Source organism: Apis mellifera, linkage group LG14 (assembly GCF_003254395.2).
Source record: "Apis mellifera strain DH4 linkage group LG14, Amel_HAv3.1, whole genome shotgun sequence".
NCBI lineage: Eukaryota > Metazoa > Arthropoda > Insecta > Hymenoptera > Apidae > Apis > Apis mellifera.
This window is the reverse complement of record NC_037651.1, coordinates 9,304,433-9,332,431: the sequence shown is the minus strand read 5'-3', so window position 1 is coordinate 9,332,431 and position 27,999 is coordinate 9,304,433. Positions and strand designations below refer to the sequence as shown.

General features: G+C 33.1%; 1 protein-coding gene and 1 long non-coding RNA gene across 12 annotated transcripts; both read left to right on the top strand.

Annotated features, from left to right (window-relative positions):
• The first annotated feature begins 2 nt into the window (after positions 1-2).
• On the top strand, positions 3-27,983 carry LOC410545 (CLIP-associating protein 1-A). Of its 11 annotated transcripts, none has more exons than XM_016916194.2 (27): positions 3-648; positions 7,500-7,605; positions 8,045-8,216; positions 8,353-8,529; positions 8,761-8,837; positions 16,434-16,465; positions 16,551-16,635; positions 17,302-17,379; positions 18,047-18,204; positions 18,326-18,562; positions 18,651-18,904; positions 18,988-19,172; positions 19,337-19,462; positions 19,596-19,706; positions 19,783-19,878; positions 19,962-20,142; positions 20,217-20,451; positions 21,168-21,233; positions 21,428-21,759; positions 21,843-22,146; positions 22,223-22,386; positions 22,453-22,603; positions 22,670-22,802; positions 22,895-23,054; positions 23,140-23,353; positions 23,416-23,622; positions 23,695-27,983. In XM_016916194.2, the coding sequence occupies exons 1-27, from the start codon at positions 460-462 to the stop codon at positions 23,896-23,898; spliced, it is 4,434 nt and encodes a 1,477-aa protein (XP_016771683.2). In that variant the 5' UTR covers positions 3-459; the 3' UTR covers positions 23,899-27,983. The 11 variants fall into 11 exon arrangements, with proteins under 11 accessions (XP_016771683.2, XP_016771685.2, XP_016771684.2 ...); XM_016916195.2 differs by having other exon boundaries at positions 4-648; positions 22,465-22,603; XM_016916196.2 differs by lacking the exon at positions 21,168-21,233.
• Positions 661-1,648, top strand: LOC107965506. The gene is made up of 2 exons (XR_001705537.2): positions 661-1,165; positions 1,297-1,648. It is a non-coding gene; the product is annotated as an uncharacterized LOC107965506 (long non-coding RNA).
• Positions 27,984-27,999: the final 16 nt, after the last annotated feature.

Genomic DNA, 27,999 nt, shown 5'->3' with positions numbered 1-27,999 from the left:
GATAGATGATTAAGAAATCAAAATGGCGTCGCGTGCACGGTGCCGATAATTTTCGTTACATTAGAATGTTCGTTATTATTTTTTGTGCATGATATAAGTAAAATGCGAGCAATATATGCTGTTTAAATGAGTGACATTTAATGAAATTTTATATGAGAAATTGTGAAATAACATCATTCTTGTAGCATCATAATTTTGGAATAACTCGTGCGACAACCGTTGTGAGACAATCAAAGAAAAAGTACTGTTTTGCGTATGGCTTTTAAACTGCACGGACAGTTTCTTATCGCCGTTAATCGTGTTCTTGGTGAAAAACATCATTGACATGACGAAAGACGTGTGTTTAATTTTCGTGCATTGTGAAACTACGACAAGCTATGTGCTTTGACGTGCACGAGTGAAAACTAGTTTCGTTCAAAGACTCGTGAAGGTGTGGAGACGACGTGCGTGTTAGCCACCATGGCGGTGAATCCGCGTGATATGGACGGTTTTATGCCGCTCCTGTCAACGACGGACATCAAGAAAAAGTTAAATGTTGGTAGTTTACTGTTGAATTATTTAGGAGATGCAACAAAGAGTATCGAATGTCAAGACATCGGGCAGTTTATCGATAACATCATACCATGGTTAAGCAACGGCAATCCTAAGGTAACATCTCTCTTCAATCATTTTCTCTTAGGAATTAACATTATGAAAATCTTTAGATAACTTTTACAATTTTCAACTTTCACATTTAACTAATTTATGTACAAAAACATCGTGCTCCTTTATCGTTTCTGGATTTGAAATATAAAGTGAATTCTCCAAACCATTACCAGATTTTGTTGTCAAGTAGCACTTTTTTATATTTTAAAATACCTTTATTATTCTTTCTAACGCTGATTATGAATGTACCCATCGTTTGTTATGTAAACAAGACCATGCTAAAGATGTGCTAACTTTTTACGATTTGTCCCTAGTCGTTCATTCATATCGATATGAAGATATTTATATTCTAATTTTCATTGTTATAATTAAACAATCAAAAATAAATAAAAGTTTTATATAAAAAGATGATTCCAAAGAAATTAAAGTCAGTTGTGGGGTGTGCCGGGTAACAAAATGACTAGATTATGTGCGTATAAGCAGAGGTGCTCATTTATTGAATTTCATTATGCATGAGAAGGTAAAAAATTTAATATTGTTAAATACTCTCAAAATCAGTTTATCAAATTTACATAATCATATTATACATTACAAAAATATTCGAAATAATAGAAATCATAATCTATTACTACATTTTTGATTTTCTCCCAGGATAAAGACATATTTGTGTACATTTTATTTTGGTCGACCTATATCTTCTGCGTATACTCGAAACTTTCTACGCTCGATACTTGGGAATGGACGATGCTACCTGCGACAGCAACGTGATTGATTTATAAATCAAATTCGAATTTATTCGGCCAGTCGAGGAAAAAAGAAAAAACACTAAATTTTTATATACTCTTCGCAGACATAGAAGAAAACAGATGTTGCACGAAATCTTTAGACGAGAGTCAAAAGATTCGATATTTCTTTAATTACTCAATCGAGTAATTAAAATCTGATCTATGTGTTATCGTTACCAATTTTTAACAATAAAGTTAATTTTCATCTTCGAAAAGTATATTTCACTGAAATTGGTAGCTTTTTTTCCGTATATAGAGATCGAGTCAGCTGTGAATAATCTCTTATTTCATATTCTATGATAGTTGATAATCAAATTGTTTCGAACAAAGAATTTTAAATTATTTTTATTCATGTACATGATTCTATAAATGTATATAATCATCTTAAACCTAACCTAATATATTTCATTTGTATTAGAAATTATTTCTTTTAAATCTATACTTAAAAATCAATAATACGTTTCTAGTTTGAATAATATTCTTCGTACGACGATAAATTGTAACTAATTATTTTCAATTAAAATAATCATTTGTTTACATCATGTCATTTTAAAACGAAAACGATTATTTACAATGAGTTCACTCTTCTTCAAGATACCAGAAAACTTGGGCTGGTTCTGCCTCAGGAACGTATATGGGAAAAACTTTCACACCATGTACGTAAAATGTCCTTTGGTACAGTATGTCATGGAGTATGTGATTGAACGATTGGCGTTTAGTTGAAGTCATTGGTTTTAGTTAAATGTTCTCTGATAATAGATGCAGAATGTTTCGATGCAAAAATTTCCGACAGGAAAAACGTAAAAATACAAAGTCGACGTAAGGAAGTTGAAATCATCGAAATCTAGACTCGTAGGCAGCTTCGACGAAACCATTTTGTACGTGAGTATAATCCTTTCCTAATAAAGACAATCAGACTATTAGAATATTCTTGTCCACGAGTCGAGCGTCTAATCGTCTTTATTATTCTCTTGTTGTGAGATGCGATAAAGAAACATTATGTGTGTTATAATTTATTAAAATGTTTCTATTTATATTTGAAGAGTGCGATCAACGAATAGGAACAATATGAAGAAAAGTTATGAATGAAATAATTAAGCAAAGGAATTTTTGTTTCGTATGTTGTACGAATATTTTTTTCTTATTAATAAGCATTGTTGCAAAGTCAAAGTTTCTTAATTCTTTCTTATTATTTTTAGGCGAGTTTCCACAAATTATCTCATGGAAAAATCGCATGCACGTTTAGAGTGATTACTTCTTAAAGTAAAGGGGCATATTTTATAGGCGTTGGTAAAAAATTTGATTCCTCTTGATGGATAGAATTGTTCTTAGAATGATGTTAGCAAATAATTGAAAAATTAACAAATTTCATACATGACATACACAATAACTTTACATTATCCTGGTCTTCTATCTACGTGAAAATAAACAAAGAGTCCTTTAGAATTAAAGCGACATTTAATTAATCAATTTGTTTGCGATTCAGTCTCGTTCATAATATATGAGCCAAGGATCTCCTGTATATCACGCACGGCGTATATTTCTCTGTGTGTAATGTACGAATAAGCATAGTAAACCAGCATATTTATATGTATAGTTATCCATTCATTCCTATATTTAGAATTGCTTTTTATTACGCGTTGTTACTCAGTTCTTAAGTTTTTCTCGCAGGTAATCAATAAGCGAAGGAAAATCTCAAGTTTTTACAATTTTCTTGTAGAAATACCAGGTGGAAAGTGTTCGCACGAAACTTCGCACGAAAGAATTTTTTTATTTCTTTCTTGATTGAAGTTGTAAATAGTTGGTAACTAAAGGGATCTTGTTTTAAAAATAAGATCATAAATAACAATTATTTGTGAATCATTATCTAGTATCATTATCACTTGTTAAAGTCTTTTTATTAGCTTGAAAATATTAACGGAATGTGCAAAATATATCTGTGAAAATAGAAAGTGAATATCAAGTAAATAGAGATAACAATCGTTCCTAATTTTTTTTTTTTTTTTAGGATATTGAATATCGAAAATAACACTAATAATTTAATCTTCGAATAAAATGTAATATATCGACTGAGAACATTACGAAGCCCATTATTTAAGTCGATAAGATTAATGGTGAAAAAATTACAAAGGCATACTTTAATATTTGTCAGAAGATTTCCAGTCACGTCTCGGGGAATAAGAAATACATTGATCGAAGAATTACGACTTCGGACCGTCTGTCCTCTTAATGAAAACGCTGTGATTAAGAAGCATGCAGGCTATCGTTTCGTTTTTAATTTTCACCGAACCCTCCATTGTCGTAATTTTGGCAGGAAGCCTGCTGCTACGTGACGAGCCTTCCTATTTCGACAGGATATATCATCTCTATCGATCTGGACCGAAGTTTTTTTCTTTTTTTTTTTCTTTTTTCTTTTTTTTTTTACGTTGCGGTTATATTTGACCTTCTCGCGGTTAAAGTTAATCTGAAAGAGATTTTATTTTTCAATTATTTCAATGGTAGTTAAGATTTCAATTAATTTAAATTTTAATTATATTTTGAATAGGATGGAATTTTAAAGTTTATATCATATTACTTAAAAATATTAGCCATATTTAAACTCACAGAAAGAATTTACAATGCATCATGCAAATTAGGTCAATATCTGAATTAAATACGTTTAATACAATATTCATAGATTTTTAAACTTATCGTTTAACGTTGAGTTATTTTCAGATTAAAGGGACAAAGTTCGGAATTATTGTATAATTCGTATTTGTTTCGATAAGATTTCTCCGGCAAGACTTCTCTCTCTCATATCTTATTACTATTGAATAACAATATGCCTCATTATAGAAGATCTTAACTGAACCATTTTTGCAAACCATCGGTGCACCGGTATCGATGTCAAGGACACAGAACAACGTAAATTGCGGTCCGTAATCTCTCTCTCTCTCTCTCTCTCTCACTCGCTCGCTCGCTCGCTTTTTCCCTATCGTTTTCCCGTTCCTTTTCTTCGCCGTGAACGTTTCCTTTTTTGAATTTAAAGCATGACATCACCCTCGCCTTGTGGTGATCTCGATGCTTTTTTCTTCGTGTCGCATTAGTTTGTGTGTTATTTTGTGCAACTTGCATAACTATATAATGCACATCTTTGCACGTCTGATCGCGCTCGATTTTATTCGCGTAAAAAACGATAGGTATCTTGATAATGCGAACTGGAATTCGCAGCGACCGGGTTTACCCTTCGTGCCGTCTGTCATTTCATAAATTATTAATAGCCGGCTAGCGGCAATTACACTTTTAATTGGATGCGTCAGTATCTCGCCTCGAAAATCAAATCAAATCGAGCATAATTTTCAAGAGAAATGGATCGAAGACGAATCTTTAAGAAAGAGGGGGAAAAAAGATGTCGTCGAAACCGAAATACATTTTCATCCTAGTCGTATCTTAGGTTAGGTCTATTATCTGATTATGATCGGTATTTATTAAATCAATACTTAATTCTCGTTACATAATTGACGCAGTGCGGTTTATTTCGTTTTGGTTATGATCGTTGGTTACTAAATCAACGTCCTCTTACATATATATATATATATATATATATATATATATATATATATATTGTAATCAACCGAAGAAAAATTTGTCCGAACAACACGGTTGTACGGCCGTAATTGCTCATTCTACTTATTACGTCAGCTCTCGCGCTACTTTAGGCAGATACGTGACACAAGGTCCATGTTGTGCGATTAATAATTGCATTCCATTTACGACGTATCGAGTCAGCCAAACTAAGAATAATACAACTCGTAACAAACAGCGCGATAACAAAACCGTGAAATCATCTTCCAACTCGGAAGAATGTTATGAGAATATTATCTGTTCGTCTTTCCAATTCGTCTTTCCCGCGTAACAGCGATCATATACCGAATAGGTTATCGTCCATCTATTCGTCTCGTGTTGATGTTCCGCGACAAAAGTACAAATGCACGTTTTCACCGCGGCGCTTCTGCAAGTAGGAGGAGCCACCTCCCACGTGGCCTTAACAGTTTTAACGGATCCTGCTCCCAACTTTGACGAATAAGGCCAGACAACTCGCCCACGTTCTACGTTTACGCGCCGACTTTGAACGCTTTCGAACCACGTCCGATCTATTGTTGTCTTCCCGATGATCTACTTGATGGTACGAGTTAAGAAAAGATCGCGTTTCTTTTCCCTTCTCTCTCTCTCTCTTTTTCTCTCCCAGATTATTACAATCTTAAAAATAAACTTGTTAGATATATCATATTTTTCGCCGATCGATCGGAAGCAAATTTTTTCCTAACCTCTTCTATCGTTCAAAGAGGGAGCTTTGTTCGAAGTAGGAGGTTAAGATAAAGTTCAAGTTCTTTCGATTTTTATCTATGTCAAGTGATACATGTCGCATTCCGCGATATGTTTAATCAACTTTCGAAAAATAGCATAGAATCGATTATCTCTTTCGAATGTGTGTGTGTGTGTGTGTGTGTGTGTGTATATATATATTTGATATAGCTTTAAGATATCTCCACGAGAGATTAAACAACGTTCGAGCGGGTGCGTTTCGCTAAGCTGTTAACGATTAAACCGTGTGCTAATTATATGAAAGTTAAGACAGAAAGAGAAACGAAAAGTCTCGGTGCTGAGCAATGATGTCACAGCCAGACGACAGCCCTGAGAGAACGTTTACCCCGCGACACTAAAATAGGTTTATATGCCTATGTATAGCGCTTCGTTAAATGTATTTAAACTGTCGCCGAGTAATGGACGCTTTTGCAGACAGTGACATTGGATTTGCCGTGTGCACTTGAGACGACACACCGAGTTCGACCGAGGAGTATTGCCAATGCCGATTGGGAACGGCCATTCCTGCCCACGGAGGAGGAATTTATTCATTTTTCTGCCCTCTCTCGTTGCAAAGCAACCGAGGGGGGGTTCACTTTGAGGGGTTCTACCGCGATAAATGCACCGAACGCGCTACACTTGCACTTTCTATATTGACCTGCTCGTCCTCCTCCCGGAGGAGCAGTTCGTTCACCCTCAAATCCCAGCCTCGTCTTTCAATCTTCGATATTTCCCTCCGATCGCTAGTTTTACATAACGTTTCATTTCCTCTTTCGTTCGTTACGTTATATTTCTCGTTTCTTTATTGGATGGCATTGATATTTTTCTCAGATTGATATTGTATATTTGAGACATGTCACTCTCGCTTTATCCAGTGAGAAAGATGACAACTATAGATAGATTTATTAAAAAAGAATTTCGCAAATCTTTTAATTAATAAGAATCAATGACGTTTTACAGTTGAATTATTGAATTTCATCAGCTATTCGCGAAAGATTCTTATTGATATTGCGCGGAACCGGAATCTGTGTAATTCGTTCAAACCTCGGCAATTATATTTTTTACGACGAAAGCGCGGAGGTAAAGAAAAAAAAGGAGAGGAAAAGGAGAAAAAAAGGAAGGGAAGAAAATACCGTGAAGTAATCATTACGAGTGCATGTAGTAGAGGATTCGCAGACGAAGTATAATTACGGACAAGAGGGAAAAGCGGAGGGGGTCTACGATTTTTTAGCTTTCAGGGAAGCGGAGTTTATCTTGCCTGGATCAATATATACCCTGGACCCTTCTGACAACATTGACGCGATGCGAGGAATTTTAAACACTTTTAAATCTTTCAATGGGAATATCTCGACTTCAAAATATATATATATATATATTTTTTTTAATAATATTTTTAATTTTTTTTTATTCTCTGTCGATCGACAACTATCGATATGATTGAGCTCTTCTCGATATTCGTGACGTTCGACAAACTGGTTTTCCGCGTACACATTTTTCTTTTTTTTTTCGCCGAGCCTTTTAATTAATCTCTCGTCACAGCAACGCGTATAAACGTCTTCTATGTTCAGTAAATTACCCAGCAAACCCCGATTGCCTTGGTAGGTACGGCTAGAAAGCCGTAGAAGATTTAGAACGATTTCTGTGTAAACGAAAGGGGGCAATCGTTCCTCTGTAATCGTCGATATGTGATACCGATAGATATAGATCTTGATTCCGTTGTTCCAGGTCGTCCAGAATGGTTTAGAAATCCTCACGTTTCTAGCGGATCGAATGGGTCACGACTTCAAACCTTATATTTCCACTATTATTCAACCAACAATAGATCGACTGGGTAAGTGTCGCCAACTTTCTTGTTACGACTTGTTTGTTTCTCTCCCCCCCCCCCCCGAATTGTTCACGAATTATTTCCAATAGATAAATTTTAATTTGCCGCTCTTTTCGCAAGTTTAATTCGACGAATAATTAATAATTCGTCGAATTATCCTCAATAAGCCGTAATTAAAAGAAATCGTGGTAAATTTGATAAATTTTGTTGACAAACGTTTCCTTTTGTGATTTCGTTTCCATATTTTTTTTTTTTTTGAATCGTTTATCGAGTGGATGAGCTCCAGACGAAATAGGCACGGAAGTTCAACCGCATATTACGAGACGAGATATTATGACAGAGTTTATAAATATAGAACCGGTCTCCACAAGTTTTGTTTCCTTTATATATTAAAACAGAGTGGTACAATTAATATATAGATATCGATGACGTGTTGCTTTAATAGGTGACAGCAAAGATGCGACGCGAGAAAAAGCGCAGCTAGTGCTTCTTAAAATAATAGAAAAAGGATGTATGACTCCTCAGCAACTTTTGGATAGACTGCGGCCGGCCTTTAATCATAAGAATGCAAAATTACGGGAAGAAGCTCTTATTTTGTTAACAACAACGTTGAACGAGTAAGGAACCCCGAGTAATGGAAAATTACTAAAATTACAGAAAAAAAAAAAAGAAAAAAGAAAAAAAAAAAGAAAAAAAAAATAGCTAAAAACATCGTTAAAACATCCGGTTATACAAATGAATTTTTTTTTACAGGCACGGCGCTGATGAAATGATGTTGTCAGGAGTGATTCCAAGTATCGTAAAATTATTATCAGATCCATCTGAAAAAGTGCGAGAAACTGCTTTGAACACATTAGCGGATATCTACAGACACGTTGGCGAGAGATTACGCGTGGATTTACAGAGAAAGCACAATGTACCGCAAGCTAAGTAAGTGAAAAAAAGGGAAATCGATTCTTGCCTTTCCGCTTGCATACGTACAGATTAAACGAAATACTTTTTCTCTCTCTCTCTACCGATTACTCGAAACGATTTTATATCGTCGAGCTGCTTTATACTTGGAAGAATATAATTACATTAGTAATTCTGATCGAGTATGTTGAAGTCATATCGTATATTATACGCTTCGTGTTAACTAATACGTTTGATTTTGTGTTGCAGATTACTGTTGTTGATAGAGAAATTCGATCAATTGAAAGCGGCCGGCGACCTGCTGCCTCTAGCAATGTCCTCGGATGGTGAGTAAATCCATCGAATTTCCTTCTCGGCAGGTAACCAGTAAATTAAAGCGGAGAAGGTATATAAAAAAACCGATTGCCACGCGCGTCATCTCCGTTATATTATTCAAGCTGTATCGTGCTGCCATCCAACAGCCGTGAACGCTATCGCGTTGCGAATACCCGAGCGAAGACCAACCTTCGCTCTTTCCTTCCTCGCCTCTTACTTTCTCGCTCTACCTCTCTCTCTCTCTCTCTCTCTCTACCTCTCTCTCTCTCTCTCTCTCTTTCCTTCATTGTCCACGTTATTGGTACACACGATGAATATTTAGCGAGGACCGCTTGTTCTCCAACGTGATAAGAATATTCACGGTAATTCAGCACGGTAAAACATAGCCAATTTGAATTTAATTACGTCGCACTGGCACGTTTTCCGTTCCAACTTCTGGTTTGATTGTAACCGGTGTACGCATTTCTCTTTTTTCTTTTTTTTTTTTTTTTTTTTTTTTTTTTTTTTTTTTTTTTTTTTTTTTTTTTTTTTTTTTTTTAGTAATACTTTACTCGATAAATAATAATAACGCGTTTTTCGAGATTGATTTTTCTGCAAATATTGTTGAAAAAAAGGAGAAGAAAATATGAAGCTGTATTAACTGTTCAACACGATTAAGGAATCTCACTGTGAGAAAGGAATGTTGTTGATTTTTATTCGAATTCCCAAATATAAATCGAATTCCAAAATAACTTCTCTGGAGACTGTATAATATATCTCGTCAAGCGATCAAATAATTCCGTGAAAAGAATTGATACTGAAGATACTGAAAGGTCGTTTTTTATTTTTTATTTTATTTTATTTTTTTTTCTTAAGGAGAAAAACGTGTCGAATCAAAGGTAGTTGTATTTGTATCGCATTAAATGTCATTTCCTTGAACACAACGACATTACTAATTCGTGTTATCTATTCTCAGATATTACATAATATTATATATATATATACCGACAGCCATGGTGTACTATGCAATATCGGCGGTGTATTGTTTCAAACGTTGTCTGTAATTCATACCGTATTAAAGCTGTTCTGCTTTAAACAAACGGCCTTGTAACATTGTAAGATTATTGCCAGGGTGTTCGAATTTCGATTGCAAATATTACATCTCTCGCAGCAATCGAATACTTAACATATTACTTGCAATGTTGATTAAAAAAAAAAAAAAAAAGAAAGAAAGAAAAAAAAAATGCAACTCAACGACACCGATAGACAGTAATAAAAAGTACTCGGATAAGCCGAGAGATTCTTGATGAGTCATGATGCACATATGTATTCCATTGTATAATTAATCTTTGTTTCTTGTTAAAAAAAAAATATGACTATATCTCTGTTATGTAACGATAAATGAAAGGAGTACATCTCGGCATTAAGTAATACTGTCTCGACTAAATATTTTCACTATACGACTACTACTAGCTGGACTGTAGCAAAAACATTCGTAAAAAAAAAAAAATGGCGATGAACGCAATTATTTCTGTTACGCGTTTCGAATTTACGAGCGAGACGCGATGTCTACATTTAAATAAGGATACGTTTCTTATTCTCCGATATTCGATCACGATTAGGTCATACATGGGCTTGGCAAGGAAATTACGGTTCTTCGCTTGATTTCAGATATATTAATAGAACGCCAAATTACCATGAAGAACTAACTATCGATCTTCCTGTCTCGTTTCTTCCGTCCATCATATACGCATGATAATTTTTTATTATCGTTCAAAAATTCTTCGTTATTATTAATAGTGATTTTTTTTTTTTATTGATATTTTCCATCCTCTTTCTTCTCGTTCTTTTCTTCTTATACGAGCAAGAAAACGAATGCATTTAGGCCAACTATTTTTCTTCACCTTCCGTCGAGTTCTTCTTGTCATATGATAATGCGATCATTTTTCTCGGTTGGTGGAATTTGCACTTGTGTACTTGTATGCAGCTTAGTGCCACGAGTAGATCCTTGTACGCGCGACGTGTGACACGAAAAGGTTGAACGAACACGGCACCAGGAAAAATTTGCATAAGCTTGTATTCTCGCTCTTTCTCTCTCTCTCTCTCTTTCCCTATGACCCACGATCGCAGGACTGCGCTAGAAGTTCACGTTGAATCCCCGTATACCATGATTTCTCCAACGTTCCACGCAGCACATACGTTACGGCGAAACTGCTCTTTCTTACCGACCAGTTCTCGTCCGTTCAATTTCGGCTCGTTTAATCGATTAAAAACTATATACAAGATTAGAAGGAATACTTGGTTTTTCCTTGGCAACGATAAGGAATCTCTAAACGTATATTTCCCCAGCACCAGCAGTTTCACCGGGACGGTGAGATTATTCACTCTACCCTTCACCGCTCGATTCGAAATTAGCACCCACACCGTTCAGCTTGAACTCGCCTTCTTATTATGCGACCTTACCCCGAGGACCTTACGGTTTGAGACGCGTGCACACGTGCACACGGGAGAAGTGAAAGGTAGGGTGGTAACATAGATTTATCTTCACCGGTGTACAGTTTTACCGTGCCGCACCGTTCTGTGCATGATCAGATATTAAGCGCTGAATAGCGCACCGATGCCCTTTTTATTATCCTCTCTTGTCGACTCTTGCTGACATTCTCACCGCGCGGCACACAACGACTCGTTCGCAAACTCGCCAACTTATCGACGAAAGACGCGATTCCACCGCGAGGAAAGTAAGATAGGTGCGACTGATCGATAAAAAAGATCAACGATGGTACGGAAGAAAGTTTTCAACCATCCGAGTTGGGAAAAAGATTATCGCTCGTTGTAGCAACGATCTTTCTTGTATTAACACGGCTTCGTAACGTGTGAACGATCTCTTCTTTCTTCAAATCGAGCACAATGTACTCTCTTTCTCTCTCTTTCTTTCTTTCTTTCTCTTCCCCTTTTCTTTTGATTTTTCAAAAGAGGAAAAAGAAAACTCAATCGATTAATTACCTTAATAGGATAATTGTTTGCTTGACCCGCAACACTGTTTGCCTGGAATGATAAATACGTTTTCGCCCGATAATATGTACACAATGTGTTCATACTATTATGTAATAAGAAGGATAATATTATTGTGTTCAAAACGTGTGCTTATTCACGTGGGCGATTTTCTTCTTCTTGATCTTAGTAACATATTTAATAATCGTTCCGTGAAATTGGCACTCGTGTTTTCCTTTTTCTTCCGTGGCAATTGCATCGTGGCCTAGGATACGTGTTACGCACGATGAACAATGAAGAATCGCACGCAGAAAGACGCGCGATCTCTGTTCTCCTCTCTTTTCTCTGTTTCTCGTTCTAGCTTTCTTTGATGGGAAATCGGAAGCACGAACGTATCTCATCGATGGATAAAAACAATAAATAACGTTACTTTCACCAATGAATGACAGACACTGTAAATACGATTTCCGATGAAATTACCATCGCTATATCTCGTTTTCTATCGCTAATTTATTCCGCACTCGATTCCTACTGAATTTCTAGGAAAATGAAGAGGTGGTAGTGCGTCGAAGTTCGTTGAAATAGAGGAATTAATCAATCCCACACCTTGCGCGGTTAATTATATCTATGATTGTAATTATTAATATTCTCATCGCGTGTAAATGTAAAAAACGTAATCACGAGAATCCGTTGTCTCGAGGGAAAACTTTTTTTTTTTCTATCTCCCCTCCATCTTTTTTTTTCGTGAAATTATCGTTCGTTCCAAAGGAACCGCTTCGATCAAAATGAAGCGGACTTGTACTTTTTCGAAGCATATTTCGATATAACGCATTTGAAAAAAAAAAAAAAAAAGAACAATAAGAATCAATATAAAAATGCATGGATCGGATAATTAATTTAAAACTTGTCTCTTTTTAATTCTCTCGGAATAAAGATTAAACGAACGTTAATTGCATCTTTAAATTCTTATTCGGAACGTGTAATTATCCCCAGAGATAGCTGCTGGCTCAAATTATTTCTTCATCGAAGCTTTATCTGTGTGTCGTTTTCACGGTCCCCCGTTTGTATTCAACTTCTTGCCGCTTCGTGGTAGGGAACTCCTCGATGACTGTACGCGCGGTTTATTACAGATAAACATTGTAATTGCACCGTGATCCACTTATTTCCTTTCCTATACCGTGGTGGATCGCGAATTTAATTATACCTCGCGACGCATACCAGCATTCGTGTTAATTATAAAATCTTTCCTTGTATCGACTATAGGTAAAAAAAAAAAAAAAAAATTGGAAAATTTCGGACGAAGGATGTAATGTTTCCCTTCGTTAGAGGGGAATCCAAGATCGAAGGCAACCTCAATAATTTTACCTTACTCATTGCACGACCTGTTTCTTACTCGAATCGACATTAATCTTCGTTACTCTCCCTTTTCGTATTATCGATTTTTCTCCATACACATGTCGTTGAAAGATGTTTAAACGACAGCAAATTGAATGGAATCGCATTAATCAGTCACTTGTTTTACACCTGGACTCGGGGACAATTTGTAAATACTTTCACAATCAGGTCAATTCACTTGTTTCATTCGGTCTTTTTTTTATTTATTTTTTTTTTCACTCGACGAATATAGCGTACATTTAATTATTATTATCTCGTTGTGATAAATCAATCGATAACGCGTCTTAATTTAAAAAGCTAGAATAGAGGCCGCTGAACGGTGAAAAGTGAAAGTATAACGAGGAAGAGATAAAAATTAACTGTTAAATTAAAAATTATTGTATTCTTTATATAAATCCAATACGCGTATAAGTAATAATAAAATTAAATATATATACATTTTTTCCTTTCAAATGTAGGGTTAACTATCAATCAAATTTTTCATCGTTTCTCGTTCGTAAGAAGAATCTTACGAAGGAAAAAATTAATGCAGGTTCTCTAATAGTCGAGACGCAACAGGGAGATGGGTTCTCGAATGTTATGGGTCCCTCGTTTGGCCCCCATCGAGGGACACTCGATAGGGGAAGGTCCCCTTCCTCCTGTCCGACTTTAGCTCGACAGCGGGTCTCGCGACGGTCTCGCAGCGCTTACGAGAGTTTGTAAACGAGTCGCCATTTAGCAACGTGAGAGACGCGTGTGTGACGAGGTGGAGACGTCGGTGGACTCATCGAGAAAACGTATCCAGAATCGTGACGGTCTGCCTAGTGATCTTGATCGTATTTTTTTCTGTGTCACGAGCCGAACACGATCTGCCACACGGGTGTGTGACGCGTTCTAAGCGATACGTGTTGTTACCGTTCACGGACAATGGGCAAGGACGATCGTTTCAATTTCTCTCCGCTCGTTTGTTTACCTGATCAAACGCAGCTGCTGAAATACGTTGTATCTCTCCGCTAGAAACGCGAGGAGGACGAACGTTGTTGTTTGCGGAAACGTCTGCCGTGTCGCTTGTCCTCGATGATTTGAAACAACACAACACCGCGTTATTTTCAGCGAATTATCGCGGAATATTTTTAAAAAGTTATTTAGTTCGGTATTGTGCGATAACGATTGTAACCAAGGTAGTGCAACGTTTCCGTGCGTATCTTGTACATCGTGTGTCAGTTGTTTTGACGAAAGACAAGGCTTTTCCTTTGTTAAGTTAGTTCTTGATACAACGGATGCGTGTCATTTTAAAAAAATACGGCGAAACTATCGACGATTGTATCCTGAAAAATTAATTATCGTGTCTGTCGCGTTTCAAGATCGAAACACGTGGAATACGAATAAATTTTTATCATCATTGACGTCTTCAAAGCGAATAGATACGTTAGAAGAAACTTTGCGATATGTGTTTTCTTAAAATCGGTAAAAAAATCATCGACGAATTATTAACGAACTTTCACACAATGATCAAATAACTTCAATTGAATTATTAGATAATTTTTTTTAGTTATTCTTCTGTTTTTTTGTCCCAAAGAAAATTGTGTTTGTCCATTTTATTAGGATTAATTTTTCCAAAATATAAATCGAAGATTTTTACGTGATCGTTCGTTATTGGTATAATAAAACATAAATAAATACTCGTGCATATACACGTGTGTGCTAATGGATTACGCGTAAGTGCCTGTGGATTGTGCTCGTGACGCAATGATCCTTGGAAGTGCAATTTATTTTTCTCTTTCAACTCCGTCGTCGATTGTTTCGATTGTAGAAAAATTCTTATACAAAACGGAAATGCGAAACGTCGTTGAGTAAAATTTGGATTAAGTCGACGTAACAAGGATGCCAAGCATGTTATCTGTAACGTGAGAAAATAACTCTCTCGTCTCTCATTCCCGTGCTTATTAACAGTGATATCGTGAATGCAAAGCCAACTTCTCATTTTAACGCGTTCAACTGCTATTCGATATCTCATAATTCGATCATGAGAATGATAAAAATGAATCTTTATTTATCTTATTTATCTTATTTATCTTTACAATTGATCTTTATAATCTTTATATGTGAATGAGAAAATTTATATTCCTTATCATTGTTACATATAACAGTATATTGGACATACATTTGTTACGTATAACAACAGCATATATATAGTTGATATCTATTTTAGAAGAAAATATTCTTTCGATGTTCCATTGTTTTATTTATTGATTCCGGTCGAGTGAGGAAGTGAAAGAAAAAGACGATAGTTGCGGTTATGTTTAACAAGGAATTTCGCATAAAAAGTGAAAAATGAAAGTAGACAATAAAATTTCAAGATGGAATTATATATATATATATTTTTTTTTTATTAACAATCGTAAATTTTAATGACTTAAATTTATGCATTCTCGAAAAATTCTGAAATTGATAAAATTTCCTGATTATGAAGTTGCAATTAAAAAAAATCATTAATTAGTTATTATAGAGGATTTTTTGCCTCGTTAGAGGATAATTCAAATCACTTTCACTGACGTGTACTATACATAATGATTATTTTTATCTTACACATTCTAGAAAAGAAGCGTAAATTCAAGGAATTTTAATTTCTCAATCGTTTTTTCTTCGTTCGTTTTGTAAGCGAAAAACTTGTTTTTCTTACAGAAATATTTTTATTAACACCTTTAACAAACTTTGTTTCTCATACGTATAATTTTAATTATTATCATATCGTTATAAAAAAAAAAATTTATAGACTCATTGTACCAAAATGAAGACGTTTTATGTGACTTTCTTTCAAATTATATTATACATTTTGTACTTTGTTCGTAAGAGATCGTTTCATAATTTTATCGTACAATTGTGATTGAAGAAAGTTAATTAAAATGAATGATACCGAAACGTGGTTGTCAAGCAGCCATCGTTGCTTACATAGAGGATTAAAAAAATATCCTAGTATTGATAAAAAATTGTGGGATCCAAGTAGTAAATGGATTCTCCAATGGGATAATATTGTAAAACATCCAGGTGCTAGAGCAAGAGGATGCCATTGTGATATTCACAAACCACCATGGTTATATCCAGATTTAGGTATAAAATTTTATAGGATAAAATAAAAACTAATTAAAACTTTTATTCTTTACTGATAAATTTATCATGCAATTTAATATAAAAACTTTTTCCAACAGTTAGAAAATAAAAATTATTACTAAATTTATAAACTTTTAACATATTTTTTTCAGTTGGAAAAGTGTCTGATGAAACAGATAGAGCTGTAAGTATTAATTAAAAAATTTAAAGTATATTTAAATATATTTAAAAATGCGCAAGATAACGCGAAATAAATTTAAATATTTTAGATTAAATCAGCTCCTGTGAAAAGATCAGCTGCTCCTCTAAAGAGAGGACAATTTGGTCCAGCAAAAACTTCATCTTCAACTTTAGGTACATATGAGTTAAATCTAATGGTATTTGTAATTATGTATAAATCAATATCAATATCCAAATATAATATAAATCATTTTTTATTGTTATATTTCAAGCATGATGTAATTTACACTCATTTGAAATAGGTTCTAAACTTTTAATTTGTATCTCTATGATATATACACATAGACACATTAGCAAAATTTATATTAGTATGTGTAATAACTTGAATTATTTCATAATATTATTTATACATTCATTTATAAAGAAATCAGAAAAAAGACGATAATGCTCTGTGTAAATTAGCTTTCAAAATTTTAATTCTTTGATGATATGAATTAATCATTTGATTTATAAATTTTAGTTACATCATATTTATTATGTTATATGTAAATTAAAGCGCTTTGTGTGTTTATAAGTGCTTTATTTATTTATTTATTATGAAACAAATACTCGGATTATTTCATTTGAATGTTATAATTCCTAAAATTAATACATTAGGAAAGCACATGTTCCTCCACTGCAACCAATGCACAAGTGTGAAGCGTGCTAACAATTCTTGCTTTCTTTCATGGCTCAGCATTTCGTATGATATTAATAATATTCTTTCCAACAATATACAAAATGTCGATAAACTGTTGACGTTTCGATGACGAGAATGCTAATTATTCGCTTGCATGACAGCTCAGCCTGGTAATACACCTTCCATGGTTCCAAGGGCTACAACCGTCAAAAGAAACGTGTCAGTAAAATCGACATCAGGTATCTAAAAACTTCATTGGCATATTATTTTTGTAATATATCATGATGGTCTTTCCTTTTATTAAATTTTGATATTTTTTTATGAAACGATTTTTTAGCTCTTGTATTATTTTTCTTTATCTTTTACTCTTGAATTTCCATCATGATATAAGTACAAAAAAAAAAGAAATTTCAAATTCGATCGAACTAATTCATTCATAATACACATAATGCATATTTGATACGAATCCCTTATTCAATGTTGCTTTATCTTCTTTTATTTGCGTCTCATTTCACGCGAGCATAAAATTCTAGAATGCTATATACATATATATATATATATATACTCGTAATTATTATTTAATTGCCTTGCTTTTTATATCATTCTCATTTAACAATGTTTTAAATTTTAAATTATCATAAAGTATATTCAATGTTACAAAATGTCATACGAAACATTTTTTTAAAAAAATATTTTATATTAAAATATAAAAATTCTAAATTTAAATTATTATAATTAAAATTTTTCAACAAGATTTGTACAATTTTTTAAAATATTTAGTATTCTGTATTCTAGATAAAAAAAAAAAATAAAAACGTTAATAGGCAATATCTTATAAAATAGTATTATAATTTATGCATTAATATGAATATATATGTATATATAAAAAAAAATTAATATATTCAGCTCAAGCTGGTGCCGTCGATGAAGAAACCTTCCTTACAACATTCGAAGATGTGCCATCCGTAAATTTATTTTCCGCAAAAGATCTTGAAGAGCAAATGAAAATTATAAAAGATAATGTTGGCGATGATAAAAAGGATTGGAAACAAAGGACGGAAAGTGTACGTATCAACATAATATTGTTATAATATATGCTATTTATATTATAATATTTTTTATAATATTCATATTATAATATCGATTTGAATTACATAATGCTAAAAATTTATATTTCTTTTCCAGATGAAAAAATTAAGAGCAATCATTATCGCAGGCGGTACGAATTACGAAAACTTTTTAGAAAATTTGAAGAATGTTCAAAGACCTTTTGAGGTTGCTTGCACGGATCTTAGATCGCAAGTAGTGAGGGAGGCGTGCATTACTTTAGCATATCTTAGTCAACAGTTAAAAAATAAGTTTGCCAGCTTTGGAGAAGCGGTCTTACTCACCTTAATGAATCTCATACAAAATAGTGCCAAGGTGAGGCTTGTAATTATTTAACGCCGATATTGAATCGAACAACAATTGTGATAACACAGAGATGACTTACATTGACGCGCATTTTTAGGTTGTGGCAACAGCTGGTGCCGTAGCAGTAAGGTTTATTCTTCAAAATACACATTGCAGTCGTTTTGTGCCAATTATCACGTCGTGCTTAAGTCACAAGAGTAAAGACATACGTCGGGCTTCATGCGAATATCTAAATCTAATTTTACAAATATGGCCTACTCAAATATTACAAAAACACGTGACTACGTTGCAAGACACGATCAAGAAAGGTATTGCAGATTCAGATTCGGAAGCGAGAGCTTTTGCTAGGAAGTAAATATTCTTGTTTTGTTTTTTCTTTATATTTCTCTACCTTTATTAAAAAGGTATCAAGATTGTACTTCGAATCATTTCAGATCGTATTGGGCGTTCAAAGATCATTTCCCTGAACAAGCAGAAGCGTTGCTCAATAGCCTTGACACTGCATACAAACGTTCGTTGATGTCTCTCAGCAACAGCGGTAGCATTAACAGTTTAAATGTAGTTACGAGATCGGCGAGCGTTAGTCCCCGAACATCGAGACCAGTCATGAGCGTTACAGGTATATCTCCATATTTTTAATCAATCATCGAAAATTAAATAGATATATATATATTTGAAATAGATGGAGAGAGAAATATAAGATAGAATAATTCGGTATATAAAATACTTCTCGCTTTTTTTCATGCTGCTTTTGTGACTCCTCTTTATATTAAACATATGAAGGTAGTACGGAAAATTTGCATCAAACTTCGGGTCAACCACATGGCCCGCTCAGACGAACGCCGTCCTTGCCACGGTCATATCGTCAATCTGGTATCCCAGTCCTTCAAAGACCCACTGATAGCCATTGTAATTGTTATCTTCTCGTTTCATGTTTTAAAATATCACCATGACTTAGAACATGCACATGTCGCTTCTATAATATTTATACGCGAATAGTAAATTTCTTTTCAGTTTTTAATTTTCTTAATCTTTTCCTCAGATCGTGGAACTTCGAGTGTTAGGTCGACTAGTGCGATAGATTTGCAAGCCGCGCAAAGAGCTAAAGCTAGAATGATGTATGCGAACATGAGTAGACAGAAAGCATCGCTTCGTGAGTATTTATCGCTAAAATCTTCAATTATTCGTTTTATTATACGTTTCAAATGAATTATAATTTCTTCATTTAGCACGTCCTAGCAAATCACCAGACACAACTGCTGTTGCTAGTCCAGAAAGAACGGCAAGAACAAGAACTCGAATGTCTGGAGTGTCGCAATCTCAGCGTAAGTTCATAAAAAAAAAAGAAGAATAAATTCATTCAAAGAAACGTGTGACTTAATAAAATTTATATGTTATAATATAATAGCTAGCAGTAGATCAGGATCGCCATCGTCAAGACTGAGTTATGCAACTTATAATCGTGAAGGAGAATCATTAATTGCAAGACCTAGACGGTTATCTGGACATGGAATCAGAAGTACCGGTAATAGTCGTGAGCCAAGCCCACAAAGGTTTGGAATGGACAGAAGTTTTGCAAGCAAAATACGGTATAATATTTATTTTGTTAGTTTTGTTTAATTTTAATCTTGATCAAAAATAAAGAATATTGTATAAAATATAGGGGAAGAAGTTTACATATGTCTCCAACGGATAGACCTCAATCCAGACCAGTCATGGCACAAAAGATGTTGCAACAATCACGCGAAGCAGAATCAGCATTGGCGGATGCGCTTACATTTGAAAATATTGATAATTATACAAGAACACCGAGAGGAAAAGGTGATCACAGTGATGACAGTGAAACTAGCAGCATATGTTCTGAACGAAGTATGGACAGTTTTAGACGACCAAACGATGTAAGTATAAGGAATGATATGAATACTATTAATAGAATAGCTATTATTTCATTATCTCATCACAATAAAAAAAATACTAAAGTAATATGTAGCAAAAATAGAGTATCCAATATCCAACATAAAATACATTGATTTCATGTAATTAAAACATACACATCTTTATTCATTATTATAAATATGTAATTCATTACTGTATCACTCAAACTACTCATTACAGTCATTACACTTATTTTATCATAATGCTTATCTTATTTTGTTTATTTAAATAATGCTTTTCTAATTTATTTACAATGAAATTAAGAGCTTGCAATATTATTTTTATTTGAGGATTTTTATTTTTTATAGCAATTTGAAAATGCTTTAAATATATTTGCTTCTAATTATATAGACAAGTTCATGCTATGTGCTCATGTGTATAATTTATTATTTCATGTAAAATAAATTATATTTTTAATTACTTAGATAATTCGAATTTTCGCTGAATTCTATTTCATTTATTCATATTCGAAAAATATCAAAATATCTATTTCTTGAATTTGACAGAGTAGAGTAGTAGATCACAAGCTTAAAAAAAAGAAGCTTTCAGCATCTTATATTGTAGATAACGCATGTCTGGTTTTTTCTTTTGGTTTTTTTGCGGCGTATTTGTTTGGTTTGGACTAACGCGATGCGCCGTTCTGTTCTCCATATCTGTCCATCGTCCATCTACCCATTAGTCGTTCTCATGGAGTGGCTCTCAACAAAGACTATATCGTGATATGTGGGATCAGTCTATCCCAAAGGTTTGTTAAATTTAATATTCACTTTCATTTGTTTCATACATATATTCGATACCTTACACTATACTCTTTTGCCAAAAATGGAAATATAACAGAACTCGATTAAAAATACTTTTAAAATATTTTTATTGTATACAATACAAATTTTTTACGTTATATATATTTATAGAAAATATATATAATCCTTTAACTTTCAGGATATTAAGGAAATTATAGAAAATTGTGCACATAAACATTGGGGCGATAGAAAAGAAGGTTTAGTTGGATTACAACATTTTCTTTCAAACGGAAATACGCTTACAGCTACGGAATTGAGAAAAGTAACGGATATTTTTACGAAAATGTTCATGGATTCTCACACAAAAGTTTTCAGTTTATTTTTGGACACATTGAATGAACTAATAACTACTCATAGTGAAGATCTTGGCGATTGGCTTTATGTTTTATGTGCAAGACTTTTGAACAAATTAGGCACTGACTTACTTGGTTCGATACAAGCAAAAATTCATAAAACGCTTGAAGTTGTTAGGTAAGAATGGATATAATTTTTAGATTTAATTTTGAAATTAATATGGATTTTTATAGTTTAATTATTTTTCTTCGAATTCGCAGAGAATATTTTCCAGGAGAGCAACTTTTACCTGCTGTAATGAGGTATTTAACAGATCCAACACAAACTCCAAACTCTCGCGTAAAAGTGGCGACGCTTATGTTTATTACACAAATAGCAGAAACAGCACAACCATCTGCACTTAATAGTTCTGCAGGAACAGCATTAGCAAGGTTACTTGATTGGTCGAATGATGTTAAAAGTCAAGAAGTCAGAAGGCATGCACAAAATGCTGTTATATCGCTATATAATTTAAATCCTCCAAAAGTGACTATGATATTAGCTGAATTACCGAAGTATTATCAGGTTAGATACTGTATAGAATATTTTTGCAATAAATGAATATTCTATCTGTATGTATTTTATGTGTATATTATTATAGGAAGCGGCATTGCCATTAGTACAGAATCATTTAAGAAAATCATCAGGTTCGAGTAATCCTGCATCTCCTGGAACTCCTCCTCCTAGAGCACAGAGCTCACCAGCTCGTTCGAAAGGTAAAACTGATATCGACAATGCGGATGAAAATTTGGAAGAAGTTTATAAGTAAGAATGATATTCTTAAGTCGATAATTCTATTATTTATAATTTTTAGTCATTTTAATTTTTAAGTACTTTCTACAGATCATTAAGACGTACAACAGCTGAAATACAAAATTATGGTTTTGAACGTTTGGAAAGAGCAACTACTAGTAAAGATAGTGGAATTAGCAATATGGCTGATGTAGAAGAAAAAATGGAAGGACTTACATTATGCAATTCGGTAATTAAATAACTAATATTCTTAATAAAGTATATAGTAATTGAGATGTAATAGCTTTATTTTTAGGGTCGTTCATCTTCTGTTTCTTCTCCTACCCAAAGAGGACGATCTGTTACTAATATTACAGTAAATGGTTCAAGTGATACTATTGCAGGAGATTTAATTCTACCTCAAGAAAATAATGGTTATAAAACGCATGGTAAATATATTTTTAAAGTTATTTTAAGTTATATACAATATAATAATATTGATTTATGTATGTTTATTTCACGTATTAAATATTTATATCAGGTTCATCACCAGATTCGATAAAAAGGCCAGAAGTTTTAGATAATATGATTAAAACATTACAATCTAAAATGACACAAACCGAAGAGAAAGTATCAGCATTACAAGAATTTCAATTATACGTTCGTGAGGGAGATGCCTTGTATATTAAACAAAATTTTAAGTATGTATTATTAATAACATATAATTCACGTGTTTGAAATTATATCATTACAATATGAGAATTCTAATTATTTGTCTTTATCCAGAAAACTGCTCAAAACATTATTAGATAGTTTGACTAACGATAGTAAGAAGATGCAAGTAGAAGTACTTCAAACTCTAATTGATATGCTTAAATGTACGGAACTTGTAGATAGCTTTTCTGTTTATCCTGAATTATTGGTTTTAAAAGTGATTAACGCGTATAAGTTAGATGATCAAAAACAAGATTCTTCCAGTAGCAGTAATTCCAGATCTCCAGTAAGTATATAAATTAATTTCATAGTATATAAACGATTGTTAATATTTTCATTCTCTTCTAGGTTCTATGGATGGCGGAAAAATGTGCTGCAACGATAGCAATGGTTTTAAAACCAGAACAAGTTATTCACTTAGTATCAACTATAATAACTACTGAACCATATCCCTTGAATATGGGCGCAATAAAAATGCTTCATAAGGTTGTGGAACATTGGGGTCGTGATGCAATAGAACCTCATTTATCAAAAGTTATGCCTGGTCTTATCAAAGTGAGTTTAAATATATTCTAAAAATAGATTTTTTTATTACAATATAATACACAATATTATATCTTTGTACAGGCATATGATGATACTGAAAGTGCAGTGCGCAAAAGTGCTGTATTCTGTATGGTAGCAATACACTTGGCAGTTGGTGAAGAGTTGTTGAAACCTCATCTCAGTTGTTTATATACCAGCAAATTGAAGCTTTTAAACATTTATATACAACGCGCGCAACAAGCGAACAGTCAACCAGCAAGTCCACGTAGCAATAGCAAAAATTAACTAACACCAAATTCCGCGACACTTAGGATCGCGATACTTAAAAGGTTTGCTCGTTTGAGTGCAAGACATGAACGAATGCTGGTTAGCTTCCTTAGTAAGTCCAATCCGTGACAACTATCATCGAACGATAGAAAAATACAAGTCGATGTTTTTCAATATGATAGACTGATCTGCATGATTTCACGGCAAGGTGTGTGCGACATACCTGACCTCCTGACAGTGATGTTGCACAAAAGCAGGTAGTATACAAGTTATTTATGCATATTGTTTTGTTTACCAAAAATTTATACCTATTGCAATGAGAGAATTGCTTTAGATGTAAGATTTCTCCAGTCATAATATATATATATTTTTTATCGATACGTTACATCTTGATATTAAGTTGCAGCGTCGTTTCTTATGAAAGAAAGAAGAGAAAAGCTTTAAAAAAAAGAAAAAGAAAAAAGAGAGAAAAAAAAAAAGAAAACACTCCTCCGTATGTTATGCAGCTCATAAAGAATAGTATCGTGCCTCTTGTTCACTTTGTGATTTTGTATACTTTAAATTTTGTTCGCTATTCGTTAGGATATTGTATATATATTATATTTAGGTATCTCAGTGTATTGTTGTGCATCTTTTTTAGAGTTGATTTTTGCGATGATTTATTAATAGGAATGTGATTCCAAATAATTTAAATGTCGACTCGATCTAATTGAAAGTATGAGAAGACAGTGCGACATCACTGCCGAGAGACTCATATTTTGTAAGCAGAATGAACGGACGTGAATTGCCAATTATAACGGTACCGAAAGCATTGTATAAAAATATACGTTATATACGCTTGTTCGCCGATTTACAAACATCGCTAATACTATTGCACGTGGCAATAAATTTTGCTGTGCACTTTGCAATGAATAAGATTAGAAGGGAAATAAAAAGACTCGACTAATATCAAGATGAAAAGAATGGGCGTTATATTTGGTATCGGCTCTGTAAGAACAGTGATAATGAATAAATTTCATATAAAATATTTTTTTTTTCGCATTTCAGCATTAACGAGAGACAAAGATTCTCGCGAGTATCGTATTTGTTAATTGATTACACGTATGCATAATACGATTGTCACGGGATATTTTATACACGTATAAACGTCGAAATGTCATGGAAAAGACATAATGAATTTATTTGTTCAAAATCTATGTGCTAGTCAGTTTCCAAGGACGCACAATGACCCAAGAGATGCAGACGAGATAAAGTTCAGAAGTTTTTCTCGAGGAAAAAAAAAAAAGAAGAAGAAAAAGCAAGAATAATATTTGAACACAGAGTCTGTGAGAAAGAAACGGAGAGAATGTGTGAGAATGAATGAGAGATGCGACGAGATCAGCAAAACTAGAGTAGGAATGATACTTAATTGGAAATGATATTCGAAACTAACGTTAATATTTAAAATATTATTCGTCACGTTGCCAATAATTAAACGAATGCTAAATCAAAGCTAACGTAACAAGTTTAGTAACATTCTGTGCCATTGTCGTTTTTTGTTTTATTTATATTAAGGATAAAATTATACATAATATATATATATACATATTATATATATATATATACATACATACATACATACATACATAAATCATTTCGTCTTTTCTTACTAGTAGGATGAAATAACAGAATAATTTCATTGAAAGTGAACCATTACAATAATTAAACGCAAGAAAAAAAAGAAATAGATACTGCATATTACAATTTGACCATAAAAATAATTCATAAAAATTTTTCTTCAAAGATACAAATACTACTATAAATTAAGTTGACATATAAATCTTTGTGAGATTAAAGTTACAAATACGTGCGATTCCACACCTAACTCGACATGATAAAAAAAACACGTGATAAAATGTGTTTTGATTTTTAATAGGTGGCCAAATAGTGCCAAAAAAAAATGGTAATGTGCGACAGGAAAGCAATTGGATTCAAACGTTCGAGTAGTCAGGTTATTTCTTTTACTTGGTGCCTTTGGCGTCGTCGGAACAAGATAATGTTCGGGGATCGTCTTTCATCTTCTTGTAAAAAAGAGAGAAAAAGCTATCGTTAAAGTGATTGTAGTGCAAGTAGCTAGAAAACTCCTGTATTTGCTGATGTTGCGTAAAACGGACAGTGATTCAAGTGATCAAGATAAAAAATTTCTCATTCGTTATTACGATAGAAAAAAAAGAAGAAGAAGAAGAAAAGAAGAAGAAGAAGAAAAAAAAAGATTCGAATTATCTCAACAATATTCGTGTTCATTTTGCTATTTTATCGTAGAACACGAGGAACGCCAGTTTTCGTGGATTGATCGATACATGTATCATCGACATCGTTCAAGAATGTAATCATGTCTATTTTCATAAATTGTGGTAGTCGTAAAAAAAAAAAAAAAATGAATTAATACGGGCGCGAGTCGTTTTTACCAATTGCGATTTGATTGTAGACAGGATAAAATGGTTTTTCATTCACGGGAAATCGGTAGGAAGTTTTATTTCAATACAATGGAAATTTTCAATGGAAGGAAAGAGATATGGGGGATACGCGTAGGATTTAGTGTGATTATCAATTTGTCTGATATAAACTTTTTTTTTTTTTTTTAACATTACGTTTGTCCATTATTCTTTTCGCAATTCAATTCGTCATTGCCGTAATTATTTAAAAAAGAAAAAGAAAAAAGAAAAAAGAAAAAAAAAAGATTTAGAGTTTGACCTGGTGTGTACGGATATATCCTGTATATATATACATATTATTAAATAATATAGAATTTAATGTAATATTAATATTACGGATTAGATAGCCACCGTCACTGCCTGCAGCGTGTTAGCTCGTGCCGAGAACGTGCAGACCTTGGCACTGCTGGACTCTGCATAGTGTCGTCGCGATCGTTTATAAAGAAGGAAGAAAGAAGAAAGCTTGTTTTGTTAAGTTTTTGAGCATTATTATATTGACAGGATTTATATTATTATATTTACTAACGCGTGTATGATATGTAGGTACGAATATTAATTAAGGCAATATTATATCGAAATTTTTGCCACTTTTTTCCTTTTTTTTTTTTTTTTTTTTCTTTTGCATCACGATCATGATGAAAATTACGTACATTGAATTTAATCACATTTATTCGTTATATACAGACAATATATATATATATAGTTTTGCTATTTTATTTTATTTAATGCAGTGACAGAAGAAAAAAAAAACGAAAATAACAAGCATAATTTATTGTAATTCAAAAAAAAAAAAAAAAAAGAATCATCACAAGAATTTCTATATTCAATGTCCGTGCTTATTGTGTCCCAATTAATGTTAAAAAAATGAAACGCATATTTTAATTGTTACAAACGATTAAATGGAAATAATTAAGCACGGACATTTCACATTGTAAGAAATCATTGCGATGTAAAAAATGATATACGCTTTTACGTGTGACGTCAATAATAACGTAAATTGGCGTGTAAAAATGAAATTATAGAAATTTTGTTCTTTTTTCTATATTCTGTGTATGGAGAAAGGAGTTGATTTTTGGTACTCGGTATTATTAATATTATTATTTTTATCATTATCATTATTATTGCCAAACTGTGCCGATTCTTCGCTTTATACGTTATTCATTTAAGTATGACTAAATTGAATTGTAGGATAAATTTTTGCACCGCAGACGTAGCTATTAATTCTGTTAATATATAATTACTTTGATACTTGTTGCACGCACAGATGTAAATACAGATTTTTAATATACGAAATTCTTCGACTGTGAATTTTCTTTCGATTTCCCGCGAAAAGGAAATCATTGAAAACAAAAAAAAAAAAAAGAATAAAAAAACAAAAACTGTCTCGATCGCCGATATACATATTTAATATGCTAATGTTATTAGTGGTAGAGACTATATTTTATATGCGAAAAAAAAATAGTCGATTGCTTCTGATATGTCTGTCAATAAAATGAAATTTGAAAATACCTATTAATCATATATATAACTTTGTAGTTTAACTTTTTTGTACTTTTATCTTTTTTCGAAGTATCTTCAATTAGAAAAACTTGGGGGAGTTGTCGAGGCGCACTAGTCGATATATATATAAAAAAAAAAAAAAGAA

What these genes read in the sequence shown, in the direction of transcription:
- LOC410545 (XM_016916194.2), top strand. Translation starts at nt 460, where the DNA reads ATGGCGGTGAATCCGCGTGATATGGACGGTTTTATGCCGCTCCTGTCA. An exon ending in TCTAGCAATGTCCTCGGATG is followed by an intron (nt 8,838 to 16,433) that starts GTGAGTAAATCC and finishes TATTTTTTTCAG; the next exon opens with TTGGAAAAGTGTCTGATGAA. An exon ending in GTTTTAGACGACCAAACGAT is followed by an intron (nt 20,452 to 21,167) that starts GTAAGTATAAGG and finishes TCTACCCATTAG; the next exon opens with TCGTTCTCATGGAGTGGCTC.